The 21,427-nt window shown below is 43.6% G+C and overlaps 2 protein-coding genes across 3 annotated transcripts in view; both read left to right on the top strand.

Moving 5' to 3' along the window:
- The window catches only part of LOC123998047 (hormone-sensitive lipase-like), a 46,478-nt gene extending 41,451 nt beyond the window's left edge, over positions 1-5,027 (top strand). The window contains 1 exon segment of the mRNA XM_046302880.1: positions 45-5,027. Coding sequence (XP_046158836.1) covers positions 45-446 — 402 coding nt within the window. The 3' untranslated portion in view covers positions 447-5,027.
- A 9,795-nt stretch (positions 5,028-14,822) lies between these two features.
- The window catches only part of LOC123998049 (transmembrane protein 145-like), a 48,377-nt gene continuing 41,772 nt past the window's right edge, over positions 14,823-21,427 (top strand). For both annotated transcript variants that reach the window (XM_046302884.1, XM_046302883.1), the window contains exon 1: positions 14,823-15,072. In XM_046302884.1, the coding sequence (XP_046158840.1) occupies positions 14,968-15,072 (105 nt within the window). In that variant the 5' untranslated portion in view covers positions 14,823-14,967. The remainder of the gene's footprint in view (positions 15,073-21,427) is intronic.

Below are 21,427 nucleotides of genomic sequence, written 5' to 3'. Positions count from 1 at the left end.
TATAATATACTCTTTGACACCATTTGTCTCTCCTTCTCCCCTAGGCCTGTGCATTAGACCCCATGCTGGATGACTCTGTGATGTTTGCCAAGCGCCTGAGGAGCGTAGATCAGCCAGTCACCCTGTGTGTGGTGGACGACCTTCCCCATGGCTTTCTCAGCCTATCACAGCTCTCCAGGGAGACTAGGGAAGCGGCTAACATTTGCGTCAACCGAATCAGGGATATCTTTGACCAGAAGGACTCGCCCCAGGAGCCACGCATGCACCGCAAGCTGGAAAGGACCAATCGCCGTGCTTCCTCTGTCGCCACGGGTGACCCAGAGAAACTCTTTGCAACACCCATTCAGGAGGAGGAGCTGCTAGATGCCAGGGGAGGGGCTCTAGTTTCAGATGGGGAGGGGCTAGTTGGCGTGGCAGCAGAGAACAACAAAAATGTTGTGGGATAAAGACATAATCAGGGGTTTGCTAGATGAAGAGTGCTGTTTGTCAAAGGATTTAAAAGAGGGGGTTTTGGGCCATATGAAGCCTGGGAGAGGAGAAGGAAAAACAGCAGGAGGAGGATATGCAGAAGGTGTTGGTAGCGTGCCCAGTTTTGGAGAGACCGAATGACGCACCCATGGATCGAGAGGACAGCAAGTACTAAATGCAACTTCTTCAGCTTTCAAACTCTCAATTGCTGTTTAGCACCATGCACAGTGACATGTTGACCACACACACACTAAACCATTTAGCCTTTTGGGCTGCTGCATTGTGCTCGGTGTAAAACTGTGAGTTTGGAGCCTGGACATTATAAAACAGCACAGAGCGTTGTGGTGAATGGTCGATCCATCTCCCTATAGAAGACTGTTCCAGTCCCTAATCAGATAGTGGTAGACATGCAATGAGCTCCTACATAGTGCCATCACAACTTAATGGCCAATTGTCTTTTAGGGAGCCACTCTAAATCAAGCTTAATAACTGTAGAACTCTGAGGTCTGTTAAACTAGTTGGTTGTGAATACTGCCGCTGTTCGGTCACTTACTCTGCTGATTGGCCCATCAATAGGACGCTGCAGTGCTAAAAACAACAAACATAGAAACTGGAAGGATTTCGTAGTACCTTGAAATTCCACAGAAATTGTTATTCATAATTGATCGTATTATGCCATAGTATTCCTTGTTTTTATTTATTGTGTGTGTACTCTTATTGTATTATTTTAAAAATCCTGGATTATAGTTATCCCTGTTTGTTCAAGGCTTTTAAGAGCATATTGTGAGGTGGATGCTAAGTTAATTTCCTAGCTGTGTAGTGCCATACTCTATGGCTGCTCATTCCTAGTTGTTCAAAGTAGCCAAATGTTAACCGCTATCACTGTAGTGACTAGTGGTCAGCTAGTCGTTACCCACCCAACCAGTCACCTCATAGTGAGATGTGGCTGAGGGTTGATATTATGAGGCCAATATAATCTCTATATGCTGGTCTGTCTTTTATACTGATATATTATAACTAGCCAATCATAAATAGCTAATGCAATATTATAGCTGCATTTTCATTGATCAGTGCAATCAACAGGATTCAGTGGAGCCATGCTGATATTGTGTTGTATTTAAGTCACTGTTTGTGGGAGCAAAGCATCAAGTCAGTCATTTTTGATTTGATCATTTTTATTAACGCCAAGTATTAAGTCTTATGATTTTAAGTCTCTTGTGCTCAGCCTTTGTTTGTTGCCATCTAAAATAAGTCACTTAGCTGTCTATAGACTGATTGCCTTTAGAAGCAGATGTTTTTTTTTAAAGACTGGAAATCTCTATTTGCACAGTGAATAACTTCAATAAGAAAGCCTGAAGCAGACGGATGCATGGCCCATCTCTTCATACTATCTGTACATCACTGCACTGACTGCCAAAAATGCAGCCCTCTATCCCAGGATGCAGTGCATTACACTGCCACAGCCCTTGAGCCAGGGGACGTCCTGCTTGCTGAACCATTTCTGCATCTCTGTCCAAATCAGAGGATCCATTCTGCTCCAACAGCCTGTACTGAGTGAGCAGGAGAATCTAGAACAAGCATGATAGTGAGCTCATACTCACTGAACAGGTGACTTCTCTCGTTAGAATGTGTCTTTCTATGCACCTTCAGGACATTCTACAGTGGCTATTTGCTGCCAGTGCTTTATTGCAGCGTTTTGAGGCAGGCTGATAGAAATTAAAAGAGCTGTTTAGTGATTCCCTTGAATACCTTTACGGTTATCTTGTTTTTAGAAGTGTTGTGTTTAATGGTTGCTGATTATGATAATTTCACATTTTTTTCTTTGTAAGTTAAGTGTAAATGTTTGTTTCGTGTGTCTGTGTTTAGTGCCCACATGCGTGTCTGGTAAGTGGATTCTGTATGCGTCTATCAATGACTCTAACATTGCACGTGTTTGTCAGTGCTTGTGTGGGTGGAACATCTACCATCTTTGAAACCATGATTGTGTGTTTTTAATTGCAGCAGTAAAGCAGCACGTGGGTGTATGGGGCCATGAGTTGCAACCCAAGCCCCTGAATCTCATGGGTGTTGTACAGTATACTATTGTTTAGCCAAGCAGGACTTCTGAGATCCCATTTAACACTATGCATTCTGTCAGCCATCCATTGCTATGATGCATTACAAGGTCCTTGATGAATAAAGTTCTCATTGTGTTCTAGCAACATGACGACTGATAATGAATTTTGAGAATTAGTAGCCTGGTGTCTCCATTGCCAGAGTAGATATCATAACCCCACACCCGACCAGCACCACTCCAGGCCCTATGGGATGCCCTGAATGAATCGACTACTAGCGCCCCCAATGAGCAAGGCTAGTACAGCCCTCTGATCCATCTATGGAACTGTAATGGTGGGTTAGAACCGCTTGGTGGTTTATGACCAAATAGGTTGTTGCTTTAGTGTTTGTTTCTGGTCCTGGTCAGAAACATTGCTCTTGTTTTCTTGGTGGGCCACAAATTATTTTCTATGGGTCACAGTGCAACAACTTTGGGAAACACTGTAATAAGCTGCTCTTTTAATGGCTACCAATCATTCACCTGATCTGAGAGGAGGGCACTGCACAGGAGAAATCCATGACATGGTGCTAGTCAATCAGTTGGTCTTGTGAGGTTACCGCCATCTTGTTTTCACCTTCCTAGTCCTATTGGTTGTCAGGAAAGGGAAGGAGCCATTTGAGAGCATTGGAACATGGTCTCCCTCCATATGTGGGCCAACCACTGTTTCTATGCCTCTAGAGGATTGATGCATCATGTATTTGTGTGCGTGTTGCTGAGTTCAAAACAACTTGGATCTTGGAAAGTGTCAAATCATGACGTCAGTGATCTTCACGTCGCAAAGTCTGAGTTCTAGAACGAGGCCCACGATTCTGAGTTGGAGGAAGGTTGTTGGAGATCGCTTTTTTTCCCTCGAGTTCCCAGTTTTGAATGCTCGGAAGTCAGAGAATTTCCGAGTTCCTGGTGGTTTTGGGCAGTATACGCCTTTTTTGGGTCTTGAAATGCAAATTGGCTGAAGTAGTGTTGAGAGATTTAAGGTGGCTTTGTGTGTTTTGATTGTACATTGTACTTCAACCATTTCCCTCATATATAGGCTATTTACACTGGATTCAACATCTCTTAGCCTGGGATATCTTTAGCTCTAGGCTAACATAAAACATGCAGTGTGAAAAGCCTATTAGTCAACATATCTAAAAGCTGTTTAGGTCAAGTACCTGGTCAAATGTTACCCTACACACAGCTATGTAGTAACACACCAGCATCCTTTCGTAGATTTTATCTCCTGTCTTTGGTGAGCCATGTCTCTTTTTCAATCTAAAAATAGGTCTTGGTTGAAATGCTTTCGATCAACTCTGAGGCTAGTTGTGCAAGGCTATTTTCCATTTACATTTGGTCATTTAGCAGATGGTATTCCACTTAGTTTGCCTAGAGCATTGTGGAATCTACACAATCTGGGGTCACTTGAGAATAATTTCCTTGAATAGAAATGACCCCGACTGCCTGCTTCGCAGAATGTGTTCTTTATAGGAAATGTTTTTATTTTTTTGTCCCACTTAGACCAGTGGTTCTCTATGGGTTCTGTAGAGGTACTGCCGGGTGTCCGCAGCCAAACACACATTTCCCCAATTATACATTTTTCAACTCAGCTATTCCAATGTGCAATATGTCGATTGCAGGATATTACCTTTTAAAGTAGCAATTCAGTGGAGCCATGAGAACTGCAACATTTTCACTCCGATGCCAACAGGCGGGCATCTTTAATGTTCTTTCCCCTGGCCCGAGACTTGGTTCGTTCACCAACAGGCGGGCATCTTTAATGTTCTTTCCCCTGGCCCGAGACTTGGTTTGTTCAACAGGCGGGCCTCTTTAATGTTCTTTCCCCTGGCCCGAGACTTGGTTCGTTCAGCCATAAACTGCAGAAGTCATAACTCCTTGTAGATCCTGATGAATTTGCGCACATAAAAGGGGTCCCCTCCCCAGACGCAAAACGTTTGCGAACCCCCGACTTGCACTTTATCACACAAGTGGTATTGTCTATGTTAGATTAAGGCAGAACCAAAGATTGAATCTAGTTTTATATGAAACTTGCTGTCACTGTCATTGACGTTAGTAACAGACATTTTGGCCTGGGTTGATGTCCTGGTGGCTGTATCATTGAGATTTACATAGTAGTTCTCTGTTTGCACTTTATGGAACAAGATGCTGTTGTTAATATAGAGCTATTGAAGATAACTATTTTATTAAAACCTACACAAAGCCATAGACTGGAAGAATGTTTTGAAGTTGATTTTTATTTTACAACACCACAAGTGCAACCATGTGAATAAAAAAGATGAATCTATATTACAAAAATAAAATGCATTTCCTGTATAGATATTTTTTACTTTGACTTGTTATTCCATTTATTTTGTTTTTGACTCCTGTAATGTCTCTTTACAGGATTGGTTGAATGTTTCACATATGGATTGAGTATTTTGTCTCTTGTAACCCTTGTTTTCCCTCACTTTTTTTGGAATAAATATATTCTCCTAAATGTGTTACATCTATTTATTTCAAAGCCGAAATACAGAATTGGGGCAACAGACATTTTGTGACCTATGGGTAAATCCATTACCTGTCAATCAATCTTAAACAGGATTACAAGGCTGTTTCAACAAGCTTATTCTGTTTATCAATCTGACTTTGACACAGTCAGGTCAATAAAAATGTGTACATTGACCAAGTTTTTATAATTTTGGCTCTGTATGCCACCACAATGGATTTCTTTGAATGGAAACCAAATGAGCTGAAGTTGCAGGCTTTCAAATTCAGTGAACGGTGTAGGAATTACAGCATGTTTTATAGCCCTAAACACTTCAGAATTCATCCTGCTGCTTTTGTTAGCAGTCACATCAATAAATGCAAGGGAACTAGTTCCATTGGCAGCCATAACACCACCTCCACCATGATTCACAGGTGAGGTGGTATGTGTTGGATCATGAGCAGTTCCTTCCCTTCTCCATACTCTTCTCTTCCCATCATAATGGTACTAGTTGATTTTTCTCATCTGTCCATATGTTGTTCTAGACCTGTACAGGCTTTTTTCAATGTTTGGCAAACTAATTTGTTCTTCCTGTTTGAGGCTTACCAATGGTTTACATCTTGTGGTAAACTGTCTATTACTCTGAAGTCTTCTCTTGAATGTTGACTTTAAGACAGATACACCTACTTCCTGGAGGGTGTTCATGATCTGGCCAACTGTTGTGAAGGGGCTTTTCTTCACCAGGGAAATAATTATTCTGTCAACAACCAGTTGTTTTCCGTGGTCTTCCCGGCCTTTTGATGTTCCTGAGATCACCAGTGCATATTTCTTTTTAAGAATGTACTAAATAGTTGATCTGGCCACACCTGTTTTTGCCATCTCTCTAATGTGTTTGTTTTGATTTCTCACCCTAATGATGGCTTGCTTCACTGGCAGTGACTGCTCTTTGGACGTCCTATTGAGGGTTAACTGCAACAGATTTCGAATGCAAATGCCACACAACTCCTAGACCTTTTTATCTGCTTACTTGTAAATGATCTAATAAGGGAATAACACACCTGGCCATGGAACAGCTGAGCAGTCAATTGTCCAATTACTTTTGGTCCCTTAAGGGGGGAACACAAAAAGTTGTGTAATTCCTACACCGTTCACCCAATTTGGATTTAAATACCCTCCAATTAAAGCTGAAAATCTGCACTTTCAGCTCATTTACTTTTATTTACTTTGAAATCCAATATGCTGTGGTAGAAGCTAAAATAACTCTGTAAATGTCCAAATATTTATGGACCTGACTGTATGTTGCAAACTCCTCAGACGACTTATGCCTGACGTCCACCAGATGGGTATGTGTTTTGTTTTGCTGGAGGTTTAGCCTGCGTCTTCCGTACATGGCACACGTGCTTCACATTACAACTATACTGAACAAAAATATAAATGCAACATGCAACAATTTAAGATTCTACTGAGTTACAGTTCATATAAAGAAATCGGTCAATTAAAATGTATTAATTAGGCCCTAATCTATGGATTTTGCATGACCGGGCAGGGCCCCACCCACTGGGGAGCCAGGCCCAGCCCATCAGAATTAGTTTTCCCCCACAAAAGTGCTTTATTACAGACAGAAATACTCCTCAGTTTCATCAGCTGTATGGGTGGCTGGTCTCAGACGATCCTGCAGGGTTAGAAGTCGGATGTGGAGGTCCTGGGCTGGTGTGTGTGCTCAATTCAAATGTTATTGGTCACATACAAATGGTTAGCAGATGTTATTGTGAGTGTAGTGAAATGCTTATGCTTCTAGATCTGACAGTGCTGCAGTATCTAACAGGTAATATCTAACAATTCCCCAACAAAACCTAATGTCTAATAAATGACAAAACAATTAGTAAAGGAGTGGGATAAGAATATGTAAGTATAAAATATGTGGATGAGCAGTGACAGAGTGGCTAAGATGCAATCGATGGTAAAGAATAGATAGTGAAGGATACAGTATATTCATATGAGATGAGTAATGCGAGATATGTAAACATTCTTAGTGGCATTATTAAAGTGACTAGTGTTCCATTTGTTAAAGTGGCCAATGATATAAAGTCTGTAGGTAGGCAGCCGCCTCTCTTTGCTAGTGGTGGCTGTTTAACAATCTGATGGCACTGAGATTGAAAAACAGCTTCTATCTCTGTCCCTGCTTTGGTGCACCAGTATTGACTTCGCCTTCTGGATGGAAGTGGGGTGAACAGGCAGTGGCTCAGGTGGTCCTTGTAGGTGTCCTGGAGGGCATGTAGTTTGCCCCCGGTTGTGCAGACAGCACCACCCTCTGGAGAGCCTGGTGGTTGTGAGCGGTGCAGTTGCCGTACCAGGCGGTGATGGAGCCCGACAGGATGCTCTCAATTGTGCACCTGTAAAAGTTAGTGGGGCTTTCAGTGGCAATACATTTTTTTTTCCTCCTTAGGTTGAAGAGGCCCTGTTGTGACTTCACCACACTGTCTGTGTGTGGACATTTTAAATCAAATCGAAGTGTATTTGTCACGTGCGCTGAATACAACAGTTGTGGACTTTACAGTGAAATGCTTACTTACAGGCTCTAACCAACAGCGAAACAAAAGAAGGTATTAGGTCAACAATAGATTAGTTAAGAAATACAAACGAGTAAAAAAGACTGAAAAATAACAGTAGCAAAGCGATATACAGGCACCAGTTAGTCGGGCAAATTGAGGTGGTATGTACCTGTGGTGGGACACAATGCAGATAGTCCAGGTAGTCAATGTGCGGGGGCACCGGTTAGTCGGGCTAATTGAGGTGGTATGTACCTGTGGTGGGACACAATGCAGATAGTCCAGGTAGTCAATGTGCGGGGGCACCTGTTAGTCGGGCTAAATGAGGTAGTAAAACTGACTATGCATATATGAAAACAGAGAGTAGCAGCAGCGCAAAAGAGGGATTGGGGGTCACACAATGCAAATTGTCCGGGTAGCCATTTGATTATCTGTTCAGGAGTCTTATGGCTTGAGGGTAAAAACTGTTGAGAGCCTTTTGGTCCTAGACTTGGCACTCCGGTACTGCTTGCCATGCGGTAGTAGAGAAAACAATCTATGCCTGGGGTGGCTGGGGTCTTTGACAATTTTTAGGGCTTTCCTCTGACACCGCCTGGTGTAGAGGTCCTGGATGGCAGGTAGCTTAGCCCCAGTGAAGTCCTGGGCCGTACGCACTACCCTCTGTCGTGCGTTGCAGTCGGAGGCCGAGCAGTTGCCGTACCAGGCAGTGATGCAACCAGTCAGGATGCTCTCGATGTTGCAGCTGTAGAACCTTTTCAGGATCTGAGGACCCATGCCAAATCTTTTTAGTTTCCTGAGGGGGAATATGCTTTGTCATGCCCTCATCATGACTGTCTTGGTGTGTTTGGACCATTCTAGTTTGTTGGTGATGTGGACACCAAGGAACTTGAAGCTCTCAACCTGCTCCATTACAGCCCCGTCGATGAGAATGGGGGCGTACTTGGTCCTCCTTTTCATGTAGTCTACAATAATCTCCTTAGTCTTGGTTATGTTGAGGGATAGGTTGTTATTCTGGCACCACCCGGCCAGGTCTCCGATCTCCTCCCTATAAGCTGTCTTGTTGGTGATCAGGCCTACCACTGTTGTGTCATCTGCAAACTTAATGATGGAGTCTTGCCTGGCCACGCAGTCATGGGTGAACAGGGAGTACTACGGTGTTGAACGCTGAGCTGTAGTCAATGAATAGCATTATCACGTAGGTGTTCCTTTTGTCCAGGTGGGAAAGGGCAGTGTGGAGTGCAATGGAGATTGCATGATATGTTTGGGTGGTATGCATATTGGAGTGGGTCTAGAATTTCTGGGATAATGGTGTTGATGTGAGCCATTACCAGACTTTCAAAGCACTTCATGGATGTGAGTGCTACGGGTCTGTAGTCACTTAGGCAGGTTGCCTTAGTGTTCTTGGGCACAGGGACTATGGTGGTCTGTTTGAGACATGTTGGTATTACAGACTCATTTAGGGACATGTTGAAAATGTCAGTGAAGACATGCCCGGAGCACACATTTCAGTTTGTTGGTGATATGTACACCAACAAGCTTAAAGCTTTCCACCTTCTCCACTGCTGTCTCGCCGATGTGGATAGGGGGGTGCTCCTTCTGCTGTTTCCTTAAGTCCACGATAATCTTTTTTGTTTTGCTGACATTGAGTGAGAGGTTATTTTCCTGACACCACACTCCGAGGGCCCTCACCTCCTCCCTGTAGGCTGTCTCGACGTGTTGGTAATCAAGCCTACCACTGTATTGAACAGGGAGTACTGGAGGGGGCTGAGAACACACCCTTGTGGGGCCGCAGTGTTAAGGATCAGCAGAGTGGAGATGTTGTGTCCTACCTTCACCACCTGGGGGGGGGGGGCTGTCAGGAAGTCCAGGACCCAGTTGCACAGGGTGGGGTCAAGACCCAGGGTCTCAAGCTTAATGATGAGTTTGGAGTGTACTATGGTATTGAATGCTGAGATGTAGTCAATGAACAGCATTCTTACATAGGTATTCCTCTTGTCCAGGTGGGATAGGCCAGTGTGATTGCGTCATCTGGGTACCTATTGGGGCGGTAAGCAAATTGGAGTGGGTCTAGGGTGACTGGTAGGGTGGATGGGATATGATCCTAGACTAGTCTCAAAGCACTTCATGATGACAGAAGTGAGTGCTACGGAGCGTTAGTCATTTAGTTCAGTTACCTTAGCTGTCTTGGGAACAGGAACAATGTTGGTCATCTTGAAGAATGTGAGGACAGCAGACTGGGATAAGGATTGATTGAATATACTCTATACCATCTACTGCATCTTGCCTATGCCTTTCTATACCATCACTCATTCATATATTTTTTTATGTACATATTCTTATTCATTCCTTTACACTTGTGTGTATAAGGTAATTGTTGTGAAATTGTTAGGTTAGATTACTTGTTGGATATTACTGCATTGTCAGAAGTAAAATCACAAGCATTTTGCTACACTAGCATTAACATCTGCTAACCATGTGTATGTGACAAATAAAATTTGATTTGATATGTCCATAAACACACCAGCGCGCTGGTCTGTGCATGCCCTGAGGATGCGGTTAGGGATGCAGTCTGGGCCGGCAGCTTTGAGAGGGTTACCACATTTAAATGTTTTACTCATGTCTGCCACGGTGAAGGAGAGCCCACAGTCTTTGGTAGTGGGCCATGTCAGAAGGACTGTATTGTCCTCAAAGTGCGCAAAGATGTTGTTTAATTTGTCTGGAAGCAAGACGTTGATGTCTGCAACGGGAATGGTTTCCTTTTTGTAATTCATGATTGTCTGTAGACCCTGCCACATCTTGTGTTTGAGCCGTTGAATTGCGACTCCACTTTGTCTCTATACTGAGACTTTGCTTGTTTGATTGCGTTATGGCGGGAATAACTACACTGTATTTGGCCATGTTTCCAGTCACCTTGCCATGACTAAATGCGGTGGTACGTGCTTTCAGTTTAACACGAATGTTACCATCAATCCACGGTTTCTGGTTAGGGAAGGTTTTAATAGTCACAGTGGGTACAACATCTCCTATATACTTCCTTATAAGCTCGCTCACAGAGTCAGCGTATACGTCAATATTATTGTCTGAGGCTATCTGGAACATATACCAGTTCACGTGATCGAAGCAATCTTGAAGCATGAAATCCGATTGGTCAGACCAGCATTGGATAGACCTAAGCATGGGCACTTTCTGTTTTAGTTTCTGCCTGTAGGAGGGGAGCAACAAGATGGAGTCATGGTTGGATTTGCCAAAAGAAGGGCAGGGGAGGGCCTTGTATGCATCGCGGAAGTTAGAGTAGCAGTGGTCAAGTGTGTTACTCGCTCGTGTACTTCAATCGATATGCTGATAGAATTTCGGTAGCAGTGTTACAAATTAGCTTTGTTAAAATCCCCAGCTACAATAAATGCAGCCTCAGGATATATGGTTTCCAGTTTGCATAAAGTCCAGTGAAGTTCTTTGATGGCCGTCTTGGTATCCACTTGCGGGTGATCTACACGGCTGTGACAATAACCGAGGATTGTTCTCTTGGGAGATGATACGGTCGGCATTTGATTGTGAGCAATTCTAGGTCAGGTGAACTAAAGGACTTCATGTTCATGTATGTTACAATTACACCATGAATCGTTACTAATGAAACATACACCCCCCACCCTTCTTCCCGGAGAGATGTTTATTTAAGAATCCAGGTGGCTGTACCGACTCTGAAAACATATCCCGAGAGAGACAAGTTTAGTTGAAACAGAGTATGTTACAATCCCGGATATCCCTTTGGAAAGCAACTCTTGCCCTGATTTCGTCAACTTTGTTAACTCGGAACTGGACATTAGCGAGTAATATACCCAGAAGCGATGGGTAGTGTGCGCTCATCCGAAGCCTCACCAGAAGACCGCTCCGGCACCCTCTCTTCCGGTGGTGTTGTTTTGAGTCGGCCTCTGGAAACAGATCAAATTCCCTGGGAAGTGCTTTAGGAAAATCGGATTCCTGGTCATTGTGCTGGTAAGTTGACGTTTCACTGATATCCAATAGTTCTTCCCGGCTGTATGTAATAACACTTAAGGTTTTCGGGGCTGACAATGTAAGAAATTATATGGTCTGCGATTGTGAGGCCGGTACTGCAAAAGTCTCTAAAATTACGGAGGTGGCTTGTGGTAGAGAAATTAACATTCAATTCTCTGGCAGCAGCTCTGGTGGACATTCCTGCAGTCAGCATGCCAATTGCACGCCCCCTCAACTTGAGACATCTGTAGCATTGTCTTGTGTGACAAAACTGCATATCTTAGTGGCTTTTTATTGTCCCCAGCACAAGGTGCACCTGTGTAATGATCATGTGGTTTAATCAGCTTCTTGATATGCCACACCTGTCAGGTAGATAGATTATCTTGGCAAAGGAGAAATGTTCACTAATAGGGATGTAAACAAATTTCTACACAAAATTTGAGAGATACGCTTTTTGTCCGTATGGAAAATTTCGGGGATCTTTCATTTCAGCTCATGAAACATCAGACCAACACTTTACATGTTGCGTTTTATATTTTTGTTCAATATAACTAAAAGCTAGCTAGTTGGAGTCTGTACTTCTGTTTGTATCACCGCACAGTAAAGCAACGAGTTGAAAATATTGAACGGATACAGTACACAGAACGCACCGCAGCCTAGTGCAGCACCCCAAACGTACAGTTGTGGACTGCTCCATTGACAATGAATGACTTCTGACAGAACGCAAAGAGGTTGATGCATCTGGTGGACATGTGGCAATAGACCTATTTGTATGAGGTATGCTAAACGTATGGATAGCACACAAGCTGTTAACCTCAAAGTATAAACAGCTGGGAATAAGGTTGTTTTAGTGTCTGTTCTATATCTAGGAGATAAGAAGGCTCAGGAAATAGTTTTTTAAATACACATTTAACCTCTTATTTTTGTTGGCTCATAACTGTCTCCATACTTCTATTAATTTGTATAAGTTACCTTCAGACTAGTCCCATGACATGGTCTGACAAACACCAATCTTTAGCAATAGGAGAGAGCTGCCTAATATAACTGAACAATGATCTTTGTATAATTAACTCATAAGTAGGCATTCGTTAGCGGGCAGTGTCTGTCTGGACTAAGGCAGACAGTTTATTTGTGGGCTATTATTGAATTGAATGTATTTTGGGTAACAGACGTATACAACAAAATGTACAATGTGGACCCAGAGGAATTCACTTGAAAGTATTCATTAAAATGCTTGTTTCCAAAGTGGTCCTCGATGGTAAAAAGAATAACACATACCCTACCAGTCAAAAGTTTTAGAACATCTACTCATTCAAGGGTTTTTCTTTATTTTTACTATTTTCTGCATTGAAGAATAATAGTGAAGACATCCGAACTATGAAATAACACACATGGAATCATGTAGTAACCAAAAAAGTGTTTAACAAATGAAAATATATTTCATATTTGAGATTCTTCAACTAGCCACCCTTTGCCTTGATGACATCATTGCACGCTCTTGCCATTCTCTCAACCAGCTTCACCTGGAATGTTTTTCCAATAGTATTGAATGAGTTCCCACATGCTGAGTAGTTGTTGGCTGATTTTCCTTCACTCTGCGGTCCAAATCATCCCAAACTATTTTAATTTTGTTGAGGTCGGGGGATTGTGGAGGCCAGGTCATCTGATGCAGCACTCCATCACTCTCCTTCTTGGTAAAATAGCCCTTACACAGCCTAAAGGTGTGTTGGGTCATTGTCCTGTTGAAAAACAAATGATAGTCCCACTAAGCGCAAACCAGATGGGATGGCGTATCACTGCAGAATGATGTGGTAGCCGTGCTGGTTAAGTGTGCCATGATTTCTAAATAAATCACAGACCGTGTCACCAGCAAAGCAACCCCACACCATAACTCCCCCTCCTCCGTACTTTACGGTGGGAAATACACATATGCAGATCACCCATTCACCCACACCTTGTCTCACAAAGACACGGCGGTTGGAACCAAAAACTCTCATTTGGAATCCAGACCAAAGGCCACATTTCCACTGGTCTAATTAATGTTGCTTGTGTTTCTTGGCCAAAGCAAGTGTCTTCTTCTTACTGGTGTCCTTTAGTAGTGGTTTCTTTGCCGCAATTCGACCATGAAGCCTGATTCACACAGTCTGAACAGTTGATGTTGAGATGTGTCTGTTACATGAACTCTGTGAAGCATTTATTTGGGCTCCAATTTCCGAGGCTGGTAACTCTAATGAACTTATCCTCTACAGCAGAGGTAACTCTGGGTCTTCCATTCCTGTGGCGGTTCTCATGAGAGCCAGTTTCATCATAGCGCTTGATGGTAATTGCTACTGCACTTGAAGAAACGTTAACATTTCTTGAAATTTTCCGTATTGATTGACCTTCATTTCTTAAAGTAATGATGGACTGTTGTTTCTCTTTGTTTATTTTTTTGCTGTTCTTGCCATAATATGAACTTAGCCTTATTTGGTAAAAGACCATCTTCTGTATACCACCCCTACCTTGTCACAACACAACTGATTAGCTCAAACCCATTAAGAAGGAAAGAAATTCCACAAATTAACTTTTAACAAGGCACTGTTAATTGAAATGCATTCCAGGTGACTACCTCATGAAGCTGGTTGAGAGAATGCAAAGAGCGTGCAGAGCTGTCATCAATGCAAAAGGTGGCTATTTGAAGAATCTCAAATATAAAATATATTGTGATTTATTTGACTCTTTTTATGGTTACTACATGATTCCATATGTGTTATTTCATAGTTTTGTTGTCTTCACTATTATTATAGAATGTAGAAAATAGTAAAAAATTAAGAAAAACCCTTGAACGAGTAGGTGTTCTGAAACTTTTGACCGGTAGTGTGTAATGATTAAAGACAAGACAAAATGTCAAACAAACATAAATACATTCATTAAACTTTACATGCAACTTTTATCTGAACATGTGAAAATCATGTAGCCTATCCTTTGTGTGATGATTTACATAGGCTAATTTGTGTAGTGATTTTAGAAGGTGTAGCCTACTACAGTCTTGTTCAATTCCATAGGTCTAGGCTAAAGGTGAACAATAGGCCTATAATGTGAGTGAAAACCCCACCCATCGAAAATGTTTGATCAAATAGGTAACAAATTAATTTCAATGTGATTGATGTATGTCTCTTGAATGTGTCGCAATCTGAGAGCGAGAACGCGCATTCTGACTGTTACAAGTGAGTGGGAAAGGAGTAGGGGCGCGTATCCAAAGCGCGCTCACACCAGAATTATTGGGGCCACATGCATCGGCATAAGACGAGAACGCGCGCCCTGTGTCTTCTCCGCTTCCCTCTCGGATACTGTCGTTTCCTGCATTCTAGTTGATTGGCAAGTGGGGCCGGGACGACCACTGAGTAGCGAAATACTGGGATAAGATGGAGGTTTGCGAGAGACTTTTGTGCCTGGCCGTGGTGTCCAGCGTTCTCGGCGTTGGCTCGGTTCTGGGGAAATACGTGAGAGGTATCGTCAATACCAAGGAGGTAAGGTGTTTGATACCTAATGTATCACTTGTGACAATGACACCATTATTACACTCGTCAGCGCCTTCTCATGTAGCCTAAAGCCTTTCGGTGTTTATATTCTATTGCGAGTGTGACGCGCTCCGAAATTGCCTGATCATATTTATTCCACACCAAGCAATTCCTCCAAGATGTTACAGGCTGTCCATACTGCCTTGTATTTGTGCGCATCTCTGTGTGTCAGAGCAAGCGTATTTCTATCTTCATCGTTCTGGCTCTGTGGCTCTCGCCGAACGGTAGAAGCAAGCTGTGCATGTTTACGAGAATGTGACTTGCAAATCCAACTAGCATTTATTTTTCTTTGTGATAGCGCCAAGTGTTGGCGATATCCTACACTGTAACCAAAATAACTCACATCCATCATTCGCATATAATAACGGTAACCCCGCCGTTACAGGTGTACGTCAGTTGTCGCTCACGTCGCATATTGTTTATATTATTTGTCCTCATCTCACATCAGCTGTGCTCCAACACTTAACACTATCATATCAATATAAAACACAGTCTTCTGATATCAATCTATTATCAATATCAACGATACTATTATCTGATTGAATCTGTTTCCGCGTTTAGATGCTGTGCTGTTATTGTTCCCGTGTGCACCAGACAGATGTGCGCCAGCCGCGACTATCCCGTGCACTGAGTTCTCATAACTCTTCTCATCTCAGCTCTTTTAGTGTCCCACTTCTGCATAACAGTTTGATGATCAGGTGTGATATTTAACCCATGACACTCATGACTCATAAAGTAGGCTAACACCTGTCCTACACAATAGAATTAATTCCCTCTTCCCTCTTCAGAAGGACCACAATGGAAATAAACTTTGTGTTATCCTTGATGACTTTCTTATTGTATGGGGAGGCGTCACGGGCTGGAGTGCCCTTATGTACGTATATATATAAAAAATTGTCTAAAATCAATCACTCTCATATGTAGAAACACTTAGGCTACTTATCAGATCATGTGGCTTCCAATCAAGAGCTATTGAAAATTGACAAACTATAATATAGTTAACTAGCTAAATACACTAGTGTATGATATCAGAAATGCTTATGAATAACATAAACCATATTAGATCTCCAGCTCATGCCAGACGTACTCTATACCCTCTTCTCTTACATGGTGTGTGTTAGTCTGAACCAGGGCTGTGTCTTCCCTCAAACACCATGCCACTGCTCTGAATGGACTGAAACAACACTCATCTGGACATGTTGATATAGTGTGTGTGTGTTGTCGTGGGACTGTTCAACACATCAGTCTTGTCTGCGTACTCCCACCCAAGGTCACACACACACACAGCCTCACTCCTCCAACTCAAAGTCACAGTAGAGTACAACATGTCAAATCAGCAGGCAAGGTATGATCAGGTTCAGTGATGGTGGGGAGGATTATAGGTGTGATCAGGTTCAGTGATGGTGGGGAGGATTATAGGTGTGATCAGGTTCAGTGATGGTGGGGAGGATTATAGGTATGATCAGGTTCAGTGATGGTGGGGAGGATTATAGGTGTGATCAGGTTCAGTGATGGTGGGGAGGATTATAGGTGTGATCAGGTTCAGTGATGGTGGGGAGGATTATAGGTGTGATCAGGTTCAGTGATGGTGGGGAGGATTATAGGTATGATCAGGTTCAGTGATGGTGGGGAGGATTATAGGTGTGATCAGGTTCAGTGATGGTGGGGAGGATTATAGGTGTGATCAGGTTCAGTGATGGTGGGGAGGATTATAGGTGTGATCAGGTTCAGTGATGGTGGGGAGGATTATAGGTATGATCAGGTTCAGTGATGGTGGGGAGGATTATAGGTGTGATCAGGTTCAGTGATGGTGGGGAGGATTATAGGTGTGATCAGGTTCAGTGATGGTGGGGAGGATTATAGGTATGATCAGGTTCAGTGATGGTGGAGAGGATTATAGGTGTGATCAGGTTCAGTGATGGTGGAGAGGATTATAGGTGTGATCAGGTTCAGTGATGGTGGGGAGGATTATAGGTATGATCAGGTTCAGTGATGGTGGGGAGGATTATAGGTATGTTCAGTGATGGTGGGGAGGATTATAGGTATGATCAGGTTCAGTGATGGTGGAGAGGATTATAGGTATGTTCAGTGATGGTGGGGAGGATTATAGGTATGATCAGGTTCAGTGATGGTGGGGAGGATTATAGGTGTGATCAGGTTCAGTGATGGCGGGGAGGATTATAGGTATGATCAGGTTCAGTGATGGCGGGGAGGATTATAGGTATGATCAGTGATGGTGGGGAGGATTATAGGTATGATCAGGTTCAGTGATGGTGGAGAGGATTATAGGTATGATCAGGTTCAGTGATGGTGGGGAGGATTATAGGTATGATCAGTGATGGCGGGGAGGATTATAGGTATGATCAGGTTCAGTGATGGTGGGGAGGATTATAGGTATGATCAGGTTCAGTGATGGTGGAGAGGATTATAGGTATGTTCAGTGATGGTGGGGAGGATTATAGGTATGATCAGGTTCAGTGATGGTGGAGAGGATTATAGGTATGTTCAGTGATGGTGGGGAGGATTATAGGTATGATCAGGTTCAGTGATGGCGGGGAGGATTATAGGTATGATCAGGTTCAGTGATGGCGGGGAGGATTATAGGTATGATCAGGTTCAGTGATGGCGGGGAGGATTATAGGTATGATCAGTGATGGTGGGGAGGATTATAGGTATGATCAGGTTCAGTGATGGTGGAGAGGATTATAGGTATGATCAGGTTCAGTGATGGCGGGGAGGATTATAGGTATGATCAGTGATGGTGGGGAGGATTATAGGTATGATCAGGTTCAGTGATGGTGGGGAGGATTATAGGTATGATCAGGTTCAGTGATGGTGGGGAGGATTATAGGTATGATCAGTGATGGTGGGGAGGATTATAGGTATGATCAGGTTCAGTGATGGTGGGGAGGATTATAGGTATGATCAGGTTCAGTGATGGTGGGGAGGATTATAGGTATGATCAGGTTCAGTGATGGTGGAGAGGATTATAGGTATGATCAGGTTCAGTGATGGCGGGGAGGATTATAGGTATGATCAGTGATGGTGGGGAGGATTATAGGTATGATCAGGTTCAGTGATGGTGGAGAGGATTATAGGTATGATCAGGTTCAGTGATGGCGGGGAGGATTATAGGTATGATCAGTGATGGCGGGGAGGATTATAGGTATGATCAGGTTCAGTGATGGTGGAGAGGATTATAGGTATGATCAGGTTCAGTGATGGCGGGGAGGATTATAGGTATGATCAGTGATGGTGGGGAGGATTATAGGTATGATCAGGTTCAGTGATGGTGGAGAGGATTATAGGTATGATCAGTGATGGTGGGGAGGATTATAGGTATGATCAGGTTCAGTGATGGTGGAGAGGATTATAGGTATGATCAGGTTCAGTGATGGCGGGGAGGATTATAGGTATGATCAGTGATGGCGGGGAGGATTATAGGTATGATCAGGTTCAGTGATGGTGGGGAGGATTATAGGTATGATCAGGTTCAGTGATGGTGGGGAGGATTATAGGTATGATCAGGTTCAGTGATGGTGGAGAGGATTATAGGTATGATCAGGTTCAGTGATGGTGGAGAGGATTATAGGTATGATCAGTGATGGTGGGGAGGATTATAGGTATGATCAGGTTCAGTGATGGTGGGGAGGATTATAGGTATGATCAGGTTCAGTGATGGTGGGGAGGATTATAGGTATGATCAGGTTCAGTGATGGCGGGGAGGATTATAGGTATGATCAGGTTCAGTGATGGTGGAGAGGATTATAGGTATGATCAGGTTCAGTGATGGCGGGGAGGATTATAGGTATGATCAGGTTCAGTGATGGTGGGGAGGATTATAGGTATGATCAGGTTCAGTGATGGTGGAGAGGATTATAGGTATGATCAGGTTCAGTGATGGCGGGGAGGATTATAGGTATGATCAGTGATGGTGGGGAGGATTATAGGTATGATCAGTGATGGTGGGGAGGATTATAGGTATGATCAGGTTCAGTGATGGTGGAGAGGATTATAGGTATGATCAGGTTCAGTGATGGTGGGGAGGATTATAGGTATGATCAGGTTCAGTGATGGTGGGGAGGATTATAGGTATGATCAGTGATGGTGGGGAGGATTATAGGTATGATCAGGTTCAGTGATGGTGGGGAGGATTATAGGTATGATCAGGTTCAGTGATGGTGGGGAGGATTATAGGTATGATCAGGTTCAGTGATGGTGGGGAGGATTATAGGTATGATCAGGTTCAGTGATGGTGGAGAGGATTATAGGTATGATCAGGTTCAGTGATGGCGGGGAGGATTATAGGTATGATCAGGTTCAGTGATGGTGGGGAGGATTATAGGTATGATCAGGTTCAGTGATGGTGGAGAGGATTATAGGTATGATCAGGTTCAGTGATGGCGGGGAGGATTATAGGTATGATCAGTGATGGTGGGGAGGATTATAGGTATGATCAGTGATGGTGGGGAGGATTATAGGTATGATCAGGTTCAGTGATGGTGGAGAGGATTATAGGTATGATCAGGTTCAGTGATGGTGGGGAGGATTATAGGTATGATCAGGTTCAGTGATGGTGGGGAGGATTATAGGTATGATCAGTGATGGTGGGGAGGATTATAGGTATGATCAGGTTCAGTGATGGCGGGGAGGATTATAGGTATGATCAGTGATGGTGGGGAGGATTATAGGTATGATCAGGTTCAGTGATGGTGGAGAGGATTATAGGTATGATCAGGTTCAGTGATGGCGGGGAGGATTATAGGTATGATCAGGAGGATTATAGGTCAGTGATGGGGGGAGGATTATAGGATATGATTCAGTGATGGTGGGGAGGATTATAGGTATGATCAGGTTCAGTGATGGTGGAGAGGATTATAGGTATGATCAGGTTCAGTGATGGTGGGGAGGATTATAGGTATGATCAGGTTCAGTGATGGTTCAGGATGGAGGATTATAGGTATGATCAGTGGGTGGGGAGGATTATAGGTATGATCAGGTTCAGTGATGGTGGGGAGGATTATAGGTATGATCAGGTGATGGTGGGGAGGATTATAGGTATGATCAGGTTCAGTGATGGCGGGGAGGATTATAGGTATGATCAGGTTCAGTGATGGTGGGGAGGATTATAGGTATGATCAGGTTCAGTGATGGAGGATTATAGGTATGATCAGTTGGCAGTTATAGGTATGATCAGGTTCAGGATGGCGGGGAGGATTATAGGTATGATCAGGTTCAGTTATAGGATGATCAGTTCAGTGATGAGGGAGGATTATAGATCAGGTTCAGTGATGGTGGTTATAGGTATGATCAGGTTCAGTGATGGCGGGGAGGATTATAGGTATGATCAGGTTCAGTGATGGTGGGGAGGATTATAGGTATGATCAGGTTCAGTGATGGTGGAGAGGATTATAGGTTAGGTTTGGTTTTTGTGAGTTTATTTATGTTTGTGTGTGATTATGATTTCATGTGGCTGTGAGTATGTTTAGGCAAGTGAGTGTGTTTGTGTTGCACCGTTGTGTAACCTTACCAATGAATCATTGAGAGGTCCAGGGGTGACTGGACTATAGCTGATTGGTCATTAATTGTTAATGAGGCTTAGCAAGCAAACTGGGTTCTGGAGAGAGGGGGAGAGACAGAGAGGGAAAGAGGAAGGGAGGGACAGCGTGAGTGGGTAGAGACGGAGAAGACGGGACAGGGAGAGGGAAAGAGGAAGGGAGAGCGAGAGATTGAGGAAAGAAGGGACAGACAGTGGGGCCAAGAGAGGGGGACAGAGAGAGGGAGTAGTAGTGACCACTGTAGTGACCGGATACTGCATCAAGGCCTAGCACTTGATTAATGGGCTGTCTAACACACACACCCTCTGACACCCTCTTTCACTCACACACACACACACACACACACACACACACTCACTCACTCACTCACTCACTCACTCACTCACTCACTCACTCACTCACTCACTCACACACACACTGGCTCAATGTCTCTGCATCAGAATGCAGTGGCTGTGGGGTAATGAGAGGACTAAGGAGGATTAAGGGTGACACCCCATCCACTGTTCCACTGCTCCTGTTTCCCTACTACTCTCCACTGAGACCGACTGGGCCTAGGGCAGGACTACAGGTGCCCTCTGGGCTAGGCTTACACTGGGCTGCATGGACTGGGGCTAGCTTGGACTGGCCTGCTCAGAAACACTGCTGTTAGACTAGGTTCTATTTCCTTACTGTTCCTGAAGCGCATTGCCCCGCCCACCTGAGGATCTTTATTCAGCCATATATTTCCTGTTTGAGGAGTGCAAAAT

This window comes from Oncorhynchus gorbuscha, linkage group LG15 (genome assembly GCF_021184085.1).
Source record: "Oncorhynchus gorbuscha isolate QuinsamMale2020 ecotype Even-year linkage group LG15, OgorEven_v1.0, whole genome shotgun sequence".
Taxonomy (NCBI): Eukaryota; Metazoa; Chordata; class Actinopteri; order Salmoniformes; family Salmonidae; genus Oncorhynchus; species Oncorhynchus gorbuscha.
The sequence above is the reverse complement of the archived record's forward strand: the minus strand, read 5'-3'. Positions and strand labels throughout refer to the sequence as shown.